The 17,320-nt window shown below is 40.7% G+C and overlaps 1 protein-coding gene across 3 annotated transcripts in view; it reads left to right on the top strand.

Annotated features, from left to right (window-relative positions):
• Nucleotides 1-17,025, top strand: part of ANKS1B (ankyrin repeat and sterile alpha motif domain containing 1B) — a 1,440,110-nt gene extending 1,423,085 nt beyond the window's left edge. For all 3 annotated transcript variants that reach the window (XM_074226655.1, XM_074226653.1, XM_074226654.1), the window contains 2 exons: nt 10,355-10,522; nt 15,685-17,025. In XM_074226655.1, coding sequence (XP_074082756.1) covers nt 10,355-10,522; nt 15,685-15,795 — 279 coding nt within the window. In that variant the 3' untranslated portion in view covers nt 15,796-17,025. The remainder of the gene's footprint in view (nt 1-10,354; nt 10,523-15,684) is intronic.
• The last annotated feature ends 295 nt before the right edge of the window (nt 17,026-17,320 follow it).

The raw sequence follows: 17,320 nt of genomic DNA, 5'->3' as shown, positions 1-17,320 counted from the left end.
CAATGTGAGATTTTGAAGAAATACTATTTTCCTGATATATAATGTTTATATAGCATTTAAAGAATGTACAAGTGCTTTCCAATTCAATGATGTTTTATGGTTGATATTATTATGTCTGTTTTTATTAATAAGGAACCTGAGGGTCAGAAAAGTATAGATGCTTCTCTGTGGTCACTCAGTAAGTGTCTGAGGAGGGAATTATGCTCCAAGGTCTTTCTAATTCTCAAGGTGGCACTCTTCCAAAATGCCAGAGATCTCTGATCTCTAACAGAAACCATATTCATCAAGATACAAATAGCATAACCCACAAATTTGTGAAGGTCATTTCTGCCCTCTCACTTCTTGAAGGAAAGAGAATGATCATAAAATACAAGTTGATGTCAAAATTTGGGTAGGATAGAGAGCAGAATGAAGAGTCAGGAGCAGAATTTGCCATGAGATAAATCTAGGTTTGATAGAAGGAAGAGTTTTCTAATAACTATAGTCATCTTGAGGTGAATTTGACTGCTCCTCTCCTGATGTTCATCAGATGGAAGCTTGATGTCCATTTGTCGCTAATGCCATAAGAGGAACTCTTCTCTGTATGTAGTTGGACCCTAGTTGGCCACTAGGGTCCTTTTCAACTCCAAAATTGTGATATTCTGTGACACAGATGATTGGAGGAAAGATTGATGTCACTAAAGTAAGGAATAATGGATGTACTGACAGGTACTAATTCTCTTGAAAATTAGTCCTAATTGGTACAATGGGAAGAGCACTGACCCTGAAGTCAGAGAACTATATGCAAAGTCTACCTTGTAATCTGTGGCAAATCACTTAACCAACCCCTGGGCCTCAGAGAACTCCTGAGGTTCCTTCTAGTCTGTGATAGAGAAGAAAACATCCAGCATATTGTATAAAATCCCTTATGGAAGAGTTAGAGACAACTAAGTGGCCAGTTGGTTAAGACTTGGTACTACAGTAAGGAAAAACCGGAGTTCAAATTCAGTCTCAAACACTAAGTGTGTGACTCTGGACAAGTCACTTAATCCTGTTTGCCTCAGTTTTCTTATCTATAAAAATAAGCTAGAGAAGTAGATGGTAAGCCACTCTAGGATATTTGCCAAGAAAACCCCAACTGGGGACACAGAGTAAGACACAACAGAAATGGTTGAACGTATGAAAGAGTTAAAAGGGGGGAAAATAGACAAGTCTTAGACGAGATCAAAAGCATACAGGGAACAGCCACAATGAGATCATGGATCCACTGACCTGCCAGGGTCTAAGCTCCCCAACTTTATTCTTGGCTGACTACATGATGCCATGAATATACATTCATCCTAATCTTCCACACCCAATAGAACTATAGTCTGATGGGTTTAGAGCTTCCTATTATTTCACTGGCATAGGGAACTCTCAAGTGAAAAACTACTTTTAACCAATGCAGAGTGGCACCTTAACTGCAATTTATAGACTTAGAGAGTTGTCTATAGACCACTAAGAGGGTAAAAGTCACTTATCCAGAGTCACAAAGATAGTAAATGTCAAAACAAAGATTGAAACCCAGGTCTTCCTGGCACCAAAGCTAGCTCTCAGCACTAGATCATGGAGCTTTTCTGTAGTCTAATGTAATCATCATTTATGTTGAGAAAAATAGATGATCTTGAGGTACTACAGCACTTTCCATGCCCACATAACTTTTTTTTAATGAGTCGTATGCTATGTCCTACCTAAGGCAGGGTAGTACACAAATACTTATTTTTTTGGTTTTTGCAAGGCAATGGGGTTACGTGGCTTGCCCAAGGTCACACAGCTAAGCAAGTATTAAGTGTCTGAGGCCAAATCTGAACTCAGGTCCTCCTGACCCAGGGTAGGTGCTCTATCCACTGCACCACCTAGGCGCCCCCCCACAAATACTTTTTAATTTTTTTTTCCTTTTTTTTGACAAGTCATTCATTTCTCCATGAATCTTCCTTCCCTCTACCCTACAACAATTAGCCATTCAACAGTCTTTAAGCTCTTTTTATGCACCCAATTCCTGTGCTAAGTGCTAGAGATACAACCACAAAAGTGAAGCAGTGCTTGCCTTCAAGGATCTTGCATTCTAACAAGATAGATGGCATATCCCAATTGAATACAAGATGTCCTAGAAGGAAGATCACTTGCTATGTGACAGAGAAAAAAGCCAAACACATTTTAGAAAGATTTTCAACAATGAAGATAAAAATAAAGGCTGCCCCTTTGCCCTTCAGTTATCCAGATCTTTTTCTAATACCCCATCTTCCTTTTCTTAGACATTCAAGCAACAGTTATTAAGCACCTGTTGTATACCAGGCACTATTCCATGATCTCAGGGTGCAAAGACAAAGGGGAGAAGACAGAAGTCCATGTACTTAAGGAGTTGACATTCTAATCTGAAGAGGCTTGCTCTTCTGTCCTTAAACACTTATTAGCATATGACCCTGGACAAATCATTTAACCTCTCTGGGCCCAAGTTTCCTCATCTATAAAATAAGAGGGGAGGTTAGATTCAAAACCTCTAAAATTCTGTCAAGTTGTAAATCTATTATTATAGATGTTTGTATACATATTAACACATATGCATGTGCATTATTTTATTGTTTATCATGGCCAACTCTTTGTGACCCCATTTGGGATTTTCTTGGCAAAAAAAAACTGGAGGGATTTGCCATTTCCTACTCCAGATCATTTACAGATGAAGAAACTGAAGCAGAGTTAAATGATTTGCGCAGGGTCATATCACTAGTAAATGTCTAAAGCTGGATTTGAACTCAGATCCTCCTGACTCCAGGGCCATCACTCTATCCACTGTACCACTATATAGATAGAGATAGAGGAGATAGAGATGATAGAGATAGAGAGATATAGATATAGATGCAGATATAGATATAGATACAGATAGATATATGCATGTGTAGTTATCCACATATACATGTGTGTATCTATATACATAATACACATGTATATGGCATGTATACACATGCATACATATATGCATTGCTGGGGGATTAGTAGGCACTTGATAAATGTTGGTCAGTATTCATATATGTGCATAAGCACATAGGTATATATCTACAGAATACATTTCTACTTCAAGTTTTATTGCAGATTACACTGGGATTTCATCCTTTTTTGGATTATTCTTTCTAAGCATTTTGGAATGCATCAGCTTCCCTCCCCCTACATTCACTCTCCATCCCCAAGACCTCCAACTAGTAGTAGCATTCCTTGAGGGATACAATCAAGAACATTTCCCCATCGACTGGCTGGCCCACTTCTCTTATGAGTTGCCTATGGCCCTGCCATCCTGAGCTATGGCCTTGTCAAGTTTCATAAAAGTAGCTTCGTCAGGGTAGGGTGCCCAGTAGGGAAATTAAAGAAAACAGTGCTGGGTGATGCAGCAGGCTATGTTTTGCCCTCTTTCAGAGTCTCTTACTAAGTCAATGGATGACAATCACTTTGGTATAAAGCTCTTTGCTTAAAGGAAAAAAAAATCCTTCCCATACCAAGCAGTGTATGCCCTGGAAGGTCTCAACACCAGTTTAAGCTCATCATTTGGTATGCAGGCCCTGGCCATCTCTATAGGAACTAATAAAATTCACCAAAATTTCTGAATTCCCAGAAACCTCAGGCAGAATTTTACATTTTATAGTCTTAACTTATCAAGTTTAGTTTCTTACTAGTACCTTGGAGAGTGACATGTAGAAGTGAGTTGATGTCAATGAATTCTGTGACTATGGTGGGCTCAGTCACAAAGTAATTTTACCTTGGTGTGTGGGTGAGGTGAACAGGGGAACCAATCTTAGTAAGACTGGGAAAATATGATCAAAAGAAAGCTATCCCCTTAGAAATAATAATGATGATAATTTATATATCTTCTATCCTGTAATAGTCCTGGAAACTATTGAAATCTCTAGAGATCGTAGATTTAGAGCTGGAAAGACCTTCAAGGGTCATTTAATCCAACCTCTTCATTTTACAGATTGGAAACCTGAGGCTCAGAGACTAATATATTTGCCTAATCTCAAAGCTGATACAGGACCAAAGTGAGATTTGAACCTTAGCTCACCACCACCCCAACTCCAAACCAATACTTTCCCCTGTTAGATTTCAACACTGCTTTGTCTAATTATAAACCTGCTTTTCAGTCTTTGTGAAAAATTCTAACGTATCCACAGACGTCATTTCAGGCTTGTCAAACTCAGTTTCATCTCTGGGCTTCTAGAGAAATATACCCATGTATCATCTTCCTAATTCTTAGTTAAGGTTCTCTTCCTAAGTCTGACAGTTTGCTGAGCTTCTCTAATGGCTCATGTTTAAATCTTTAAATGTAGGTCACACTTCACATGCTTCCTACAGAGTTTGCCTGGAGGCTGCCCTTTAGCTGTCTAGAGCATTAGCTGGTCCTGGGCATGATGCCTGGGGAAACTGCAAAGTAGGCATCCCCTCCCTCCATCCCCCAAGTGAGGTTGCGCTGAAGAGATTGACATGCTGAGGCTAGCCAAACAGCAGCTAAGGGAAGTTTCCATCCTAACCAAGATGGGAATCAAACAACAGAAGTCCTCCTTGGAATATAAAATATTTTGCTCAATGTGATTTAAGGTCTGGTTTCTGCAATGAGATGATAATAATAGTTGCCCTTCATCTTCAAAGAGCACCACACCAACCCAGTTAATGGTGGCATGACTTGTACATTATGTTTATTAGAGTAAGGAGTATGTTGTACAAAGATATCATTCTCACTTGCCTTTTCTATTTTTTTTTTCATTTTTGCAAGGCAATGGGGTTAAGTGATTTGCCTAAGGTCACACAGTTAAGTAAGTATTAAGTGTTTGAGGTCACATTTGAACTCAAATCCTCCTGGATCCAGGGCTGGTGCTCTATCCACTGTGCCACCTAGCTGTTCCATCACTTGCCATTTCCAGAACCTCATGACCTGATTTGATAGGAAACATGAACTTCTGGTGATGGCCTGGACGCAACTAGATGGCTCTCTCAATAACCTTCCATGGAAAAACAATCAAAGCAGTAGATGGGAAACTGGAATAGGAGGAAGTCCACTGGGGAATGATCACATCTGAGTGATCTGGCATGAGATGGGAGTATAAATGAGTTTGAATTCCATGCTTGAAGGCAAGGGGAACACCTCATGAGATATGAAGACATTTAATTCCATTCAACCAAGTCATTGAGTGCTAGTTTTGTGATAGATGCTAAAATAATGAAGATGAAATCAGGTGACATTTCTGTCCTTATCAACTTATAGTTTAATGTGGAAGGGGAATGAAACATACTCAAATAATTCTAGTTTAAGCTAAACAGTAAGTTATTGAAGTCAATGAGATAACCTGGGAGACAGAGTTGCATAAGGGATTTGGAATCAGGATTTAGGTTCAAATTCTGCCTCCCTTTCTTCCCATCTGTGTAACAGTGGAATCTTAGTGGATAGATTGTTGGACTTAGAATCAGAATCCTGCTAACCTGAATGATATCTGTGATGGCCACAGGCACCCAGTATCATAATTGCTAAATACGGTTAAACCTTGAACATAATTGTGATTGGGCATTAAATGCGGGAAAGTCAATCTCTCCAAACATCTCCCAGTTGACTCCTTCACTTGGCTGGCTGCCTCTGATGGCAGCTTCCTGACCCTAGGCATTGCTTAAAAGCTAAGTGCCTGAACTGTTAACCTGTTTCCTATCCAAAAGCAGTTCCCTCTTTGTGTTTCTTATATGAAGGGGAAATCATTTGAATCAAGTCAGTAGTCCAAATAATGATCATCATTGACTTCTACCATGAAGACACTAGAGCTCCTTTTTGGGCAGCAGGGAGGGGGTGGGGAGAGGACTGATTTTTTTTTTCTGAGTAGTGTGTAGACTGATGATAAAATCACTTTACCTGATTTCCCAATCTGAAAAATGAAGGGCCTCCAAGGTCCTTTCTAGTTCCAAATCTAAGCTCTAGAGATTTCATTCACTTCCAGGACTATTGCAGGAAAACTTTACAGGATTAAAGATATGTGAATTATTATCACTATTATTTCTGAGAGGATAGTTTTGTCAGATCGATATCCATTCTGATAATACCTGTTTCATTTGTTCCCAGGATTCCATCTAACATCAAAGTATAGCCTGTATAAACTATGCTAAGGCCCTATCTTGTTTTGAAGTCCATTCTGGTTCAGAGAGGGTACATTTGGGGTTATAGATTGAACTCAGAGTCTGGAAAAACCAAGTTCGAATCCTCTCTCAAATACTTATGAGCTCTGTGACCCTGAGAAAGTTAATACTTTCTCTAGGCATCTATTTCCTGGTCTGTAAAATTAGGAGTTTGGACCTCTAAAATCTCTTTTATCTTGAATCTAGGATCTTAAGATCAAAGATTTAAAACTCCTTTCTATAACCCTACAGTTAGATGGCTCTAGATACATGTTCCAGCAGGACCATATAATACAATTCTATATTTTACAGATGAATAAATTGAGGCTCTGGAAGGAATTTCCCCAAAGTCACACATATAGCAAGCCTCAGAGACAGGATTTGAATCCAAGGCTCCAACCCCAGAACTCTTTCCACATTACCCTTCTTCCCTCTTTAGTCTCAGTCTTCCTCACTAAAATCAGAACCCATTTTCTATGGGTCACTTTCATTAAGAAACCTCAACTTCAAGTTTCTCCATTGCCGTTCCATTCCTACTTCTCTCTTAGGAGTATGAAAATAATATGGTATCCAGAGCACTGGACTTGGGAGTGAAGAGACCTGGGTTCAAATCCTAGCTCTTACATTTTCTGGTTGTGAAGCCTTAAAGGGGGCTGATATGGTGGAAATAATAATGCCTAACATTTATATAATACTTTAAGATTTACAAAGCGCTTTACAAATGTTATCTGATTTGACTCTCATAACAACCCTAGAAAGTAGGTGCTATTATTATTATTATTACTATTTTACAGGCAAACAGTTTGTAAACTGAGGTGGGACTATGTGACATGCCCAGGGTCACACAGCTAGGAAGTATTCATGATTGGATTTGAACTCAGGTCTTGCTGATATTACACACACACACACACACACACACATTTGAAGAGGGAGCTAGCAAAAACAAAAAAAGCAAGAAAGGTTTTCCTTAGAACCTAAGTCTCCAACCATCCAAGGCCATTTCCAGTAGTCCTGATACATATCTGGCCACTGGATCCAGATGTCTCTGGAGGAGAAAGTGAGGTTGGTGACTTAGTACAGCCCCCCCCACTCAAATCCAATGCATGTGTTCATCATGACATCACCTCCCTGATGTCATGGTCTCGTTCGAGAATGAACCAACTTTTAGCTCTACTAGGCTGCATTATCCAACAAAAAATTGTCAAGGTTGGCTATAGGATTTCACATTTATTTATTGCTACAAGGGAACCCATGATACCAATGAGTAGAATAATAAAATGTAATATTGTCACATGAATGGGCTTTGAAGGCTTCAAGTTGGACACATCTGCCTTAGAAGATGGCGCCTAAACTGCACTTGGGAGGAAGTTGGAGCATCTAAAGAGGAGGACATTCCAGACAAGAACCACAGGTGCCCAGATGAGAAATTGTGTCTCATGGGGCAGTAACGGGAAATAAACCTGGCAAAGCAGGCTTCAGGAGTTTGCCTCTAAGCCACAGGAAGCTATTGTAATCATTGAACCTCTAAGCTTAAGTTTCTTTTTAATACTGAAATGGCAAGTTTTGTCCTCCCTACAAGTTTGTGGTGGGCAACGTTCTTTGTAATGAGTAATAGTTGCTAGGAGAATCTGGTGGGGGGGGGACTAATAAAGCAACTAGAAGAGTATGCTTTCTGAGGTCTCAGAGGATACCCCATCATCAGAGCCTGGCTCCAAAACTCCATTTGGCACTGTGGTTTAAGTCGGACAGAGAGATGATCCCAGGGCTGGAAGACAAGCTCTGCCACTGAGACCACTTTATGTCTCTAAGTTGTGAAGAAAGGGCCAACCTGCTTTGTAGATAAAGTTTCCTCACCTTTGAGTTTCCCACTTTATGAAATCATAGGTCTAGAGGATTTCCCCTTCCCCCCTTTCTTCACAAAAGTGGGAGACTATGGGTATGGAACAGTATATTTACTGTTAGGGTGTATCCGTATGCAGAACAATTTCCTTCTCTGCCTTCTTTTGTAACAACAAATGTCTCCCTTAATACTAGAGCAGAGATGATGTACTTTTGGAAATGAAGGTGCCAGAGAGGTAGCCACGTACAGTGGAAAGAACACTGGCTTTTGAGAGCAAACACTTGGGTTCATAGTCTATCTCTGACATCAATTAACTATGTGACCCTGGGCAAGTCTCAACCTACCCATTTGAAAAATTAGGAAGTTGGATTCCATGGTCTCTCTGTTCCTTGCCAGTTCTCAATCCATAAACTTATATAAAAACAAAAGCTATCAAAAAATTGAATTTTTTTAAAGAAATGCCAATGGAGGAGCAGAAGGGGATGATGCAGTCCCCAAGGTGGTCATGAAACACCAAATTTGGCCAGAGGGAGAACAGAAAATGTCAAGTCATGCAGACTTAATTGGGCTCCACTTACACAGTATTTTGCTGCCTGCTGCTGCAGCTGATTATGTCTGAGTGACTAATGCCTTTCTCCTCAGCCAAAATGTTGGTTGTGTTTTTATTTGAGATGCAGATGTTAGAGAAGAGCTGAGGCCTCTACTTCTCTGAAGGACCCTCTCCTGTGGGAGTGGGAAATGGGGGAAAGGTATGGGAGATAATTGATAAGAATATTAATAATAGTTAGCTTTGGAGGTTTCCTAAGCATTTCACCAATACTATCTCATTTTATCATCCAACAACCCTGGAAAGTAGGTTCTATTATTATCCCCATTTTACAAATGAGGGAACTGAGGCAGACAGAGGTTGAGTGACTTGCTTCAGGGTCCTACAACTATCTAGAAACTTTTGAGTTTCTGAGCCTAAATTTAAATTCAGATCTTCCCCAATTCCAGGTCCAATAATTTCTGCCCACTGCACCAACTTGCTAACTTTCCTATCACCACATGGGTATGGGGCTTGTTCTCCAACCTGGGGACCAAGCAGAAATATTTCCCTTTACTTCCAAACAGTCCTTTTTTTTGGACCTGATAAGAAATCTCATCTATGTCTGGAACTAAAACACTTAGGTAACTAGTGGTAACTTATAGTCTTAGGTTTGCTCTGGAATCCTGAGGGAATAAGTGGCTTTAAGTCATAGGATTATATCTGGGAAAGATCTTAGAGACTACTTACACACACTCACATTGCCCACTTGGCAGAATGAGGATACTGGGTCTTAGAGTAGTGAGTAGCAAAGTTAATATTTGAAACCAGTACTTCTGTCTCCCAGTTTCCACTTCAAGAATATCTATCAGCTATAATTCTGCTTCTCATATTTTGTAATTACTTAGTTTCTTGTTTGCAATGATTTTTCTGCATTCAAGTTGCTCCTATCCTGCCTCATCTTCAGGAGAAGGTAAGCTCCTTGAGGGCAGGGACTTTTTGTTCTTTTTTCTTTGTCTCTTGGTGCTTCCTCACCAAAGGCAATTGGTCAAATTACTGTTATATTGGATTGCATTGATTCCATCTTAGTTGCCCTGAGTTATTGGCATGCCAAAGAAGCATTGGTGATATCCCGCACAAGTGATTCCCAAAATAAATGAAGATTGACAAGATATGTTACTGCTGCCTAGAAAATGCATTAAATAAAGCCCCAGGTGAAATGAAATTCTACTAACACTGCCCATGACATCTTCTTTTGGCATCTGAAACCTGCAGAAAGAGACTGTGGAGCCTCTAGTACTCATGATAGCCTTCAATAAGTTCTTAAATTCCCTGAGCCTCAGTTTCCTCATCTATAAAAAGAGGATATCAAGCAGCTAGATGATCTCTGAGGTTCCTTCTGTAATCCTATAAAATTTCACTTTCCCTTGGGGAAAACAGATATCACAGTATTAAGCTACAAACTCTAGGAAGGCACAGAACAACTCTTATATAAATTGTTCTTCCCTCCTCCCCCAGTGCTCTGCATACAAGAGACACTTAATTTTTATTCAATTGAAAGGAAAAAAGAATTATCATCCAGCAAACAAGGTGAGGTCCCCATAAACTAGGATGTCTAAGGAATGACTAATCCCTTCTGTCAAACTCTTAAACTGATCCTAGAATGTCCTGTCCTGGTTGGTGTTTTCTGAATCACCTAAACTGCAGGTGGAGTAGTTCAAGGTCATATCTAGCTCATCTCCTTCCATGTTCCCAAATGTTTTCTAAATCTGTCGTCATTTCAAATGAGCCTATTGTTAAATGTTTTTCCCCTTTTCTTTTTGCCACAGAATTTAGCCTACGAAATCATACTTACACTAGGACAGGCGTTTGAAGTGGCATACCAGCTCGCGCTCCAAGCAAGAAAAGGTGGGCATTCCTCAACGCTCCCAGAAAGCTTCGAAAACAAACCCGCCAAGCCCATTCCCAAGCCGCGAGTTAGTATTCGCAAGTCAGTGGTAAGTAGGAGGGGGTCTCCAAGTCTCTTTAGCCATCCCTAGGCATGTTTTATGCCTTCTGTTCCTTCCCTCCTCAAGAATCTGTGCTATTATGATGCCACAGATGATATGGGAGACCAACTAGAACGCAGTGGGCATCAGGGAAGGAACAGTAGAGTTAGAACCTAGAAGCGATGGATTCAAATCCTAGCTCAGCATCTAGGACCATGCCTTGGATTTTTATTGATGCTTGATGCTTGCCGAATAAAGGGCTATGCAGCTTACTATCCACATGGCCTTGGGCAAAGAAAGCGAGAGAGGACTCCTTACTCGTGGGAAAGACCATCGGCTATGGATTTAGAGGAGTTGGCATCAATTCTCACCTAGACTACTTCTTGTAACAAATCTATAATAAGCCTGAGAGCCTAATTGAGTTTGGTTTTCCACCTTTCCTTCGGTACTCTCAGGAGTCTCAAGCTAATTTGGAAGATCGTCGATTTAGAGCTGTAAGGGACCTGAGAGGCCCGCTGGTCCTCTTCGGTAATACCGAGGGGTCTGAGGTAGGGAAGTGATTCATAGAAGAGATCATGGACTCCTAGGTCCATGGTTTACCTAATCTGGAGCTACCACATGTATAGGGAAGCCAACTGGTCCTATCCCATCATTTTCCATATACGTGAACTGAGTTGTAAAGTGGCTTGATCCAAATCATAATATAAATAAATGTCAAAGGTGGAATTTGAAACCAGATCCACTCATTCCAGTACTACCATTTCTTTACCCTGTGTAAAAATATCAAGAGTCTGAGCCTCATTTAGAGTCAGTAGCAAATGTATCTGTTGGAATGGATTGAATTGAATCCATCTTTGTGCATGTATCCTCAACGGCTGACACATGATTGTTGTTGAGTCATTTTCAGTTGTGTCCAGCTCTCCATGGCCCCATTTGGGGTCTTCTTGGCAGAGGTAGTAAGGTGGTTTACCATTTTCTTCTCCCACTCATTTTACAGATGAGGAAACTGAGGCAGGCAGGATGAAGTGACTCGTCCAGTCACACAGCTAGGAAGTATCTGAGGCTGGATTTGAACTCAGGTCTTCCTGACTCCAGACCCAGTGCTCTGTCCAACACACCACTCTGTTATCAGCATCTAGAGACTAGCAATATAACTCATTAAATCTGGTTGGCATAGGTTGGACTTCAGTATCATAATCCTACCATGGAACTTCTCTTCTATATGTCCACATGTATATTTGTATGTCTTGTATTTGTGTGTATTCATACACATATGCATATGTGTGATCATGTGTCTATGTGTGTTTGAGTTGAGAGAGAATGGAGTAGGGAATACAAAGCTTTCATGCTTATCCCTCTATTCTATGATAGACACATGGGACAGTATAGTCAGACCCGAATGAAACTTCTGAGACCATCTAATCTAACCTCCTCACTGTACAGCCGGGGAAACTGAGGTCCAGGGAGTTAAGTGCCTTGCCCAAGGTCATCCAAGAAGCAAATAATAGGGCCTTGGAGCCCGGGGTCAGCTCTCTTTCCATTGTTCCATATCACCTTAATAACCAACAAGAACCTATTTTTCAAAGCTTTCTAAAGCCACCACAAACCTCACCGAATACCTGGGGAAAATGTAATATAAAAGACCACTGGTTTGAGAATCCATGTGCAGTTACCTCTTCTTCCAGGATAAAACTCACATCTCTGCACAAAGTGGGTAGATGTTCTTTGTATCCTGTAACCCAGCCCTGAGAACTCTCAGTTTGCCTAATCTGGAGCTACCCCATGGATAGGAAAAAGCCTCCTTTGAGTGGCTGCCGTCTTCAAATTGTGAAGACTCTACTGGGGTTACAACCCCATAGTGTGGGGTGAGATATATTGGCAGGTATGGACCTCCCACTTCTCCATCAACCTTCCTCAGCAATGTTCCTCCCCCTCCCATACATGTCCTAAAATATCTGATTCTTAAAGGCTCTTGTATTTCTCCTGGCTCCTAAGGGAGCTTATTTTGGGAAAAATGGCCCGTATTTTGGAGGTTTTCATTCTAGCAGAAGCAGCATGGAGTTGTGAAGAGAAAGGCAAGAAGAACTGGGTTTAAATCCTGTCCCTGAGATAGCCTGGCTTTGAAACTCTAGACAAGTCTCATGTTCTGGATAGCTTTCAAAACTGTTGTAGAGAATGTGCTGAACTGCACTGGTAGAGAGAGTTTTCTATAAGAATGAGATCCCAAATCCATTCCCTAACCATAACTATCTAGCAGCCCCATAGAGACAACAGTGTAGTACAATAAGAGGAGCATTGAAGTAAGGGATGGGTACCACATTGCCCAAGTCCAAGTCCTGCCATTCCAAATCCATTCTTCAGCATGCATATCCCCCCCTTACCTGCACTTATTCAATAAGCATTGGCATCACTCAAATGCTGCCCATTATTATAACCCATGACCTCCAAAGAAAGGGTTTGATTATATGATCTTTAGGATCCATTCTCCTTCTAAATCTAGAACCCTACCTCTGGGACCCTGTTCACTAAAGTCCCTTACCTCTCTGAATCCGAGTTTCCTTGTCTGTAAAATGAGGGGCCTCCAAGATCCCTTCCAGCTTTAAATCTACAATCCTCTAAACATATGGCCCATGATGACCATATAACGATCCCACATTTTACAGATGAGTAACAGAACCGCAAGAATAATGATTTTCCTCAAGGTCATAATGGATATCAAGCATTAAGGGTAGGATTCTGGCACCAGGCCTTCAATGTTAGAGTGGGTATTCTTTCCATTTTACCACCTTTTCTGCTTATGCATCTGTAAAATGAAGTCATTCCATTAGACGTTTTTGGAGGTCCCTCCCACAGGGCTAAATCTAAATTCTGAGGACTGAATAATCTGGTCTTTGATCTGCAAGTTAGGGACACAACCAAGACAACCTCAAGCAAGTGCTGCAGTTTCCCAATGATACAAACACACACACACACACACACACACCCTCTCTCTTTCCAAGTTTCAGAGAAAAGTTTCCCCTAGCTAGGGACTGACCATAATTAAGGATTACTGCTAACCCCACATAGCTCAGCAGCCTTTCTGAGGCCTTGGAGATGGATTGATAGATGATTAGAAAGTTTTCAGCATGTTCCTTGGTTTTTCCCTTCCACCTCTCTGCCAATTTTCACTGCTGGCTTGATAATATTATTCATACCAACTACCTCCATCCAACACTAATCGGGTCCCTCAAGACATCTTTCTGAGGAACATAAAAGATTGGGTGGCATAAGGGCTGATAGAATATTCATTGAAAGGCCTCCACCAGGGACTGTGAAAATGGAGGATGGAGATTGGTGTGCATTCACAGCCTCAAGGTCCTATCTGCTATACACACACACACACACACAACTGGTGTCATTGTTCACATTAATTTCCCTTGGCTCCATTTTCCTTCTTGTCAAGAAAAAATTCAGTTGCTCCTGAAGATATATATAATCTTCAGTGCAGCCTTGTAGGTACACAGCTCAAAACCCACTCTGAAGGTTGCCAGATGGACGCAAATCCCACAGCCCTAAAGCAATGATCTGAACCTCACAATAGCAGCCAATAAAAAATGAATAAGGAATGACCTTGGTGAAAACTCACCCTCAATTATGAGTGAGATTTGCTGTGGAGGCCATCAGAACCATCAAAAAATAAGACTGTGGATTGGTGATCAGAAGAAACCCCACCTTCTCATTTTTATAGATTGGGGAAACTGAAGCACAGTCTGTCACCCAAGATCAGGTTTAGCAATGGGCAGAAACTTTCTGACCTAAACCCCCTCATTTCACTGGAGACCAAAGAGATGAAAGAAACTTGCCCAAAGCATGTTTACGGCAAGAGCCAAGAATAGAGTCTTGCCTTCCTGTTTAGGGATTCAGGGATCACTGGATTAAAACTGGTAGAAGCCTTCAAGGTCATTTGGTCAAATCTTTTCATTGAACATTTGCAGGTGGTAAAGTAGCAACAGTAGGATTCTAAACCAGGTCCAAATCCAACGTTCCTTCCATTGTAGTTCAGGATCTCCTCCCCACCCATGCCCCCCCTAAATGGAAGAATATGACAGGCCAAGAAGCAGCCAAAAGATGATACAGTGACTTGAGGAGTCACCCACTTGGCCTTCTCAACTGCTACAACAGGCCCCAGAGATCCCACACTTCTTATACCCCAATATACAGGAAATGTTACCAGTTTAATATTTTGTCTGTTATGGCATTGGATTTTTTGGTAATCTTATCACTGAAATCTCAATTTGGAATAGAATTGGACTGAAATGACATTTTTTCAGCATGTCTCTAAGAAAAACTCTCAGGTGTAAGGTTGAGTCTTAATCCCATAGAGGGTCGCAGGGAAAGGACTCTGAGATTAGAATTTATGAGAGTTGGGTTCAAATTCTAGGTCAATGATATGGCCCAGTGAAAAGAATAATGACTCTGGGTTAGAAGGGTTAGGCTCAAATCTCACTACTGGTCCTTACTCCTTTTGTGACATTGGGCAAATCACAACCTTCCACCTGTGTAAAATGAGGGGGTTGGACTAATTGGCCTCTGAGGTCCCTCCCAACTCTACTCTATCATCCCCTGACCAGAATTCAGATCCCAAGCTGCCATTTACCAGTTATGTGCCAGGACCTGGGGAAGGCTGCTTCATCTCTCCTTTGCTAAGTCTTATTTTTTTCCCAGTCGCATCTGATTCTCCATGACCCCATTTGGGGTTTCCTTGGCAGAGATGCTGGAGTGGTTTGCCATTTCTCCTCCAGCTCATTTTTCAGATGAGGAAACTGAGGCAAAGAGCATGAAGACTTACTCGCCCAGGGTCGCATAGCTAGAGAATGTCCGAGGCCAGACTGAACTCACAAAGCTGATTCTTCCCAACTCCTGGGCCAGCACTCTCTTCTACTTTGCCACCCAGCTGCCCTTTATCTCTAGGCTTCAGTTTCCTCATTTGTAAAAAGAAGGGGTTGGATTTGACTTCTAAGTTTCCCTTCCAGCTCTAAATCTGTGAACCTGCGTTCACATCTATCAAATGGGGATAAAAATAATTATAACTGCATTATTGACCTAGCAAGGTTTTCAGGTGGAAATACTTTGTTTACGGTGAGCTTTGAGGATACCGGAAGTAAAAATACCCATCTGTCTTTGTTTTAAAGCAGATAGACCCTTCGGAACAAAAGACTCTCGCCAACCTACCCTGGATTGTAGAACCGGGACAGGAAGCCAAAAGGGGAATAAATACCAAGTATGAAACTACAATTTTCTGATACTAAACCGCCCTCTCGTCCTTGTTGTGCCTTGCACTCCAAGCAGTCCCAGCCCAGCCTTCCTTTGTGGCGACCTTTCCACCCCGCCAACGGGGAAGCCTGTGCTGCCCGCGTGGCCTTGTCACTCACAAAAGGCCCTGCGCACCAGCTATTTCTGGCAATGTTCTTCCTGAACCAATGACCGAAGAATGCATCCAAGACTTTCCCATTGCAATCCGTAAGAGGAGGGAGTTGAGAGCCCCCTACCCACCATTTCCCATCCTACTACGCCAGGCCTCCCCAGTCCTCCTTACCACCATCCCCACAAGGCATTTCTAGTGACTCTTGCCACCATGCTATCTTTGGTTGGTTATTTGGAGATTGTACTTTTTATTCTTCTTATCATTTTAAAAGGGTCTCTAATGCTGCCGAAGAATACAAAAGTTTGGGTTTCTTTTTCATTGTTGGCAGTTTTAAAGTAACATCAGAAAAGGCCTCGTGCCGTTATAGTATTTGTAAACTCACTGAATTGCTACCTATCATTTATCGTAGGCAGTCAAAAAAAAATCCCAATAATTGCTGAGAAATTTCATTTCCTAATTTCTATACTTGTGAGTTTTCTATGTCATCAGTTATGTCATGATAGCCTATAAGGATAGCCTTTAATCCTATGACAGAGTGAAAATTTAAGAATGGTTAAAAAAAAAACAGAAATTTATGCACAGATGTGTCTCTTGTATTAAATATTTTTATTAAAAGAATGTTTCATTGATGGATAAGGAACAGAGGCTAAATGTTACAGGATATTTCTGCTTTATTTTGCATAATGAACTCTCTGCTGCTTCCACTTAAAAAAAAAAACTGGAGCAGCCACGGCCACAAGGGCACAGATTGCTCTATGTAGGCAGAGAAATCAGAAGCAGGCAAGTCACTGCACTATGAAGAGCTAGCATTGAGATGGAGGATGTTGCCGATAGCCGTGAACCCTGCAAATATTTTTTAAAATCTTTATGGCGTGTATTAAAAAAACACATTTGGGACCTAGGGACCTTGCTATCGAGATTTCTGTGGTGGAAACCGTGTTTGAGAAAAGTGTTGATAAAATTCTATTGCAAAAATCTTTTTTCTAAAAAAAAAAAGCAACAAAATGAAACACATGCAAAAAAAAACCTAAAAAGAAGAAATTCCAAAGTAATAAAACTCTTTTCTTGAAATGAACAACAACAAAATAAGAATTGACCATTTGCTTACTATTTGATGAAATAAAATTTACTTACATTTCTTTAAGGTATTTTAATTTTTTTAATGTCTCTGTGGAGTATTTGTATGATACCATAATGTATATTTATGTAGAACTGAATTATTAAAAAAAATACAGTATGATATCATTATAGACAAAACTGGCATTTTACTGTATATTGTTCTAACCAGTCAAATTGTGAATCATTTTGAAGTTCATTATAGCGATATTGATAAATTGTGTGGTTGTCTTAATGTTTTTTTAATTAATTAACATTCTTTTAAATCTAACTGAGCTTCTCAGTTA

Source organism: Macrotis lagotis, chromosome 2 (assembly GCF_037893015.1).
Source record: "Macrotis lagotis isolate mMagLag1 chromosome 2, bilby.v1.9.chrom.fasta, whole genome shotgun sequence".
Taxonomy (NCBI): Eukaryota; Metazoa; Chordata; class Mammalia; order Peramelemorphia; family Peramelidae; genus Macrotis; species Macrotis lagotis.
This window is presented reverse-complemented; position numbering and strand designations above follow the sequence as displayed.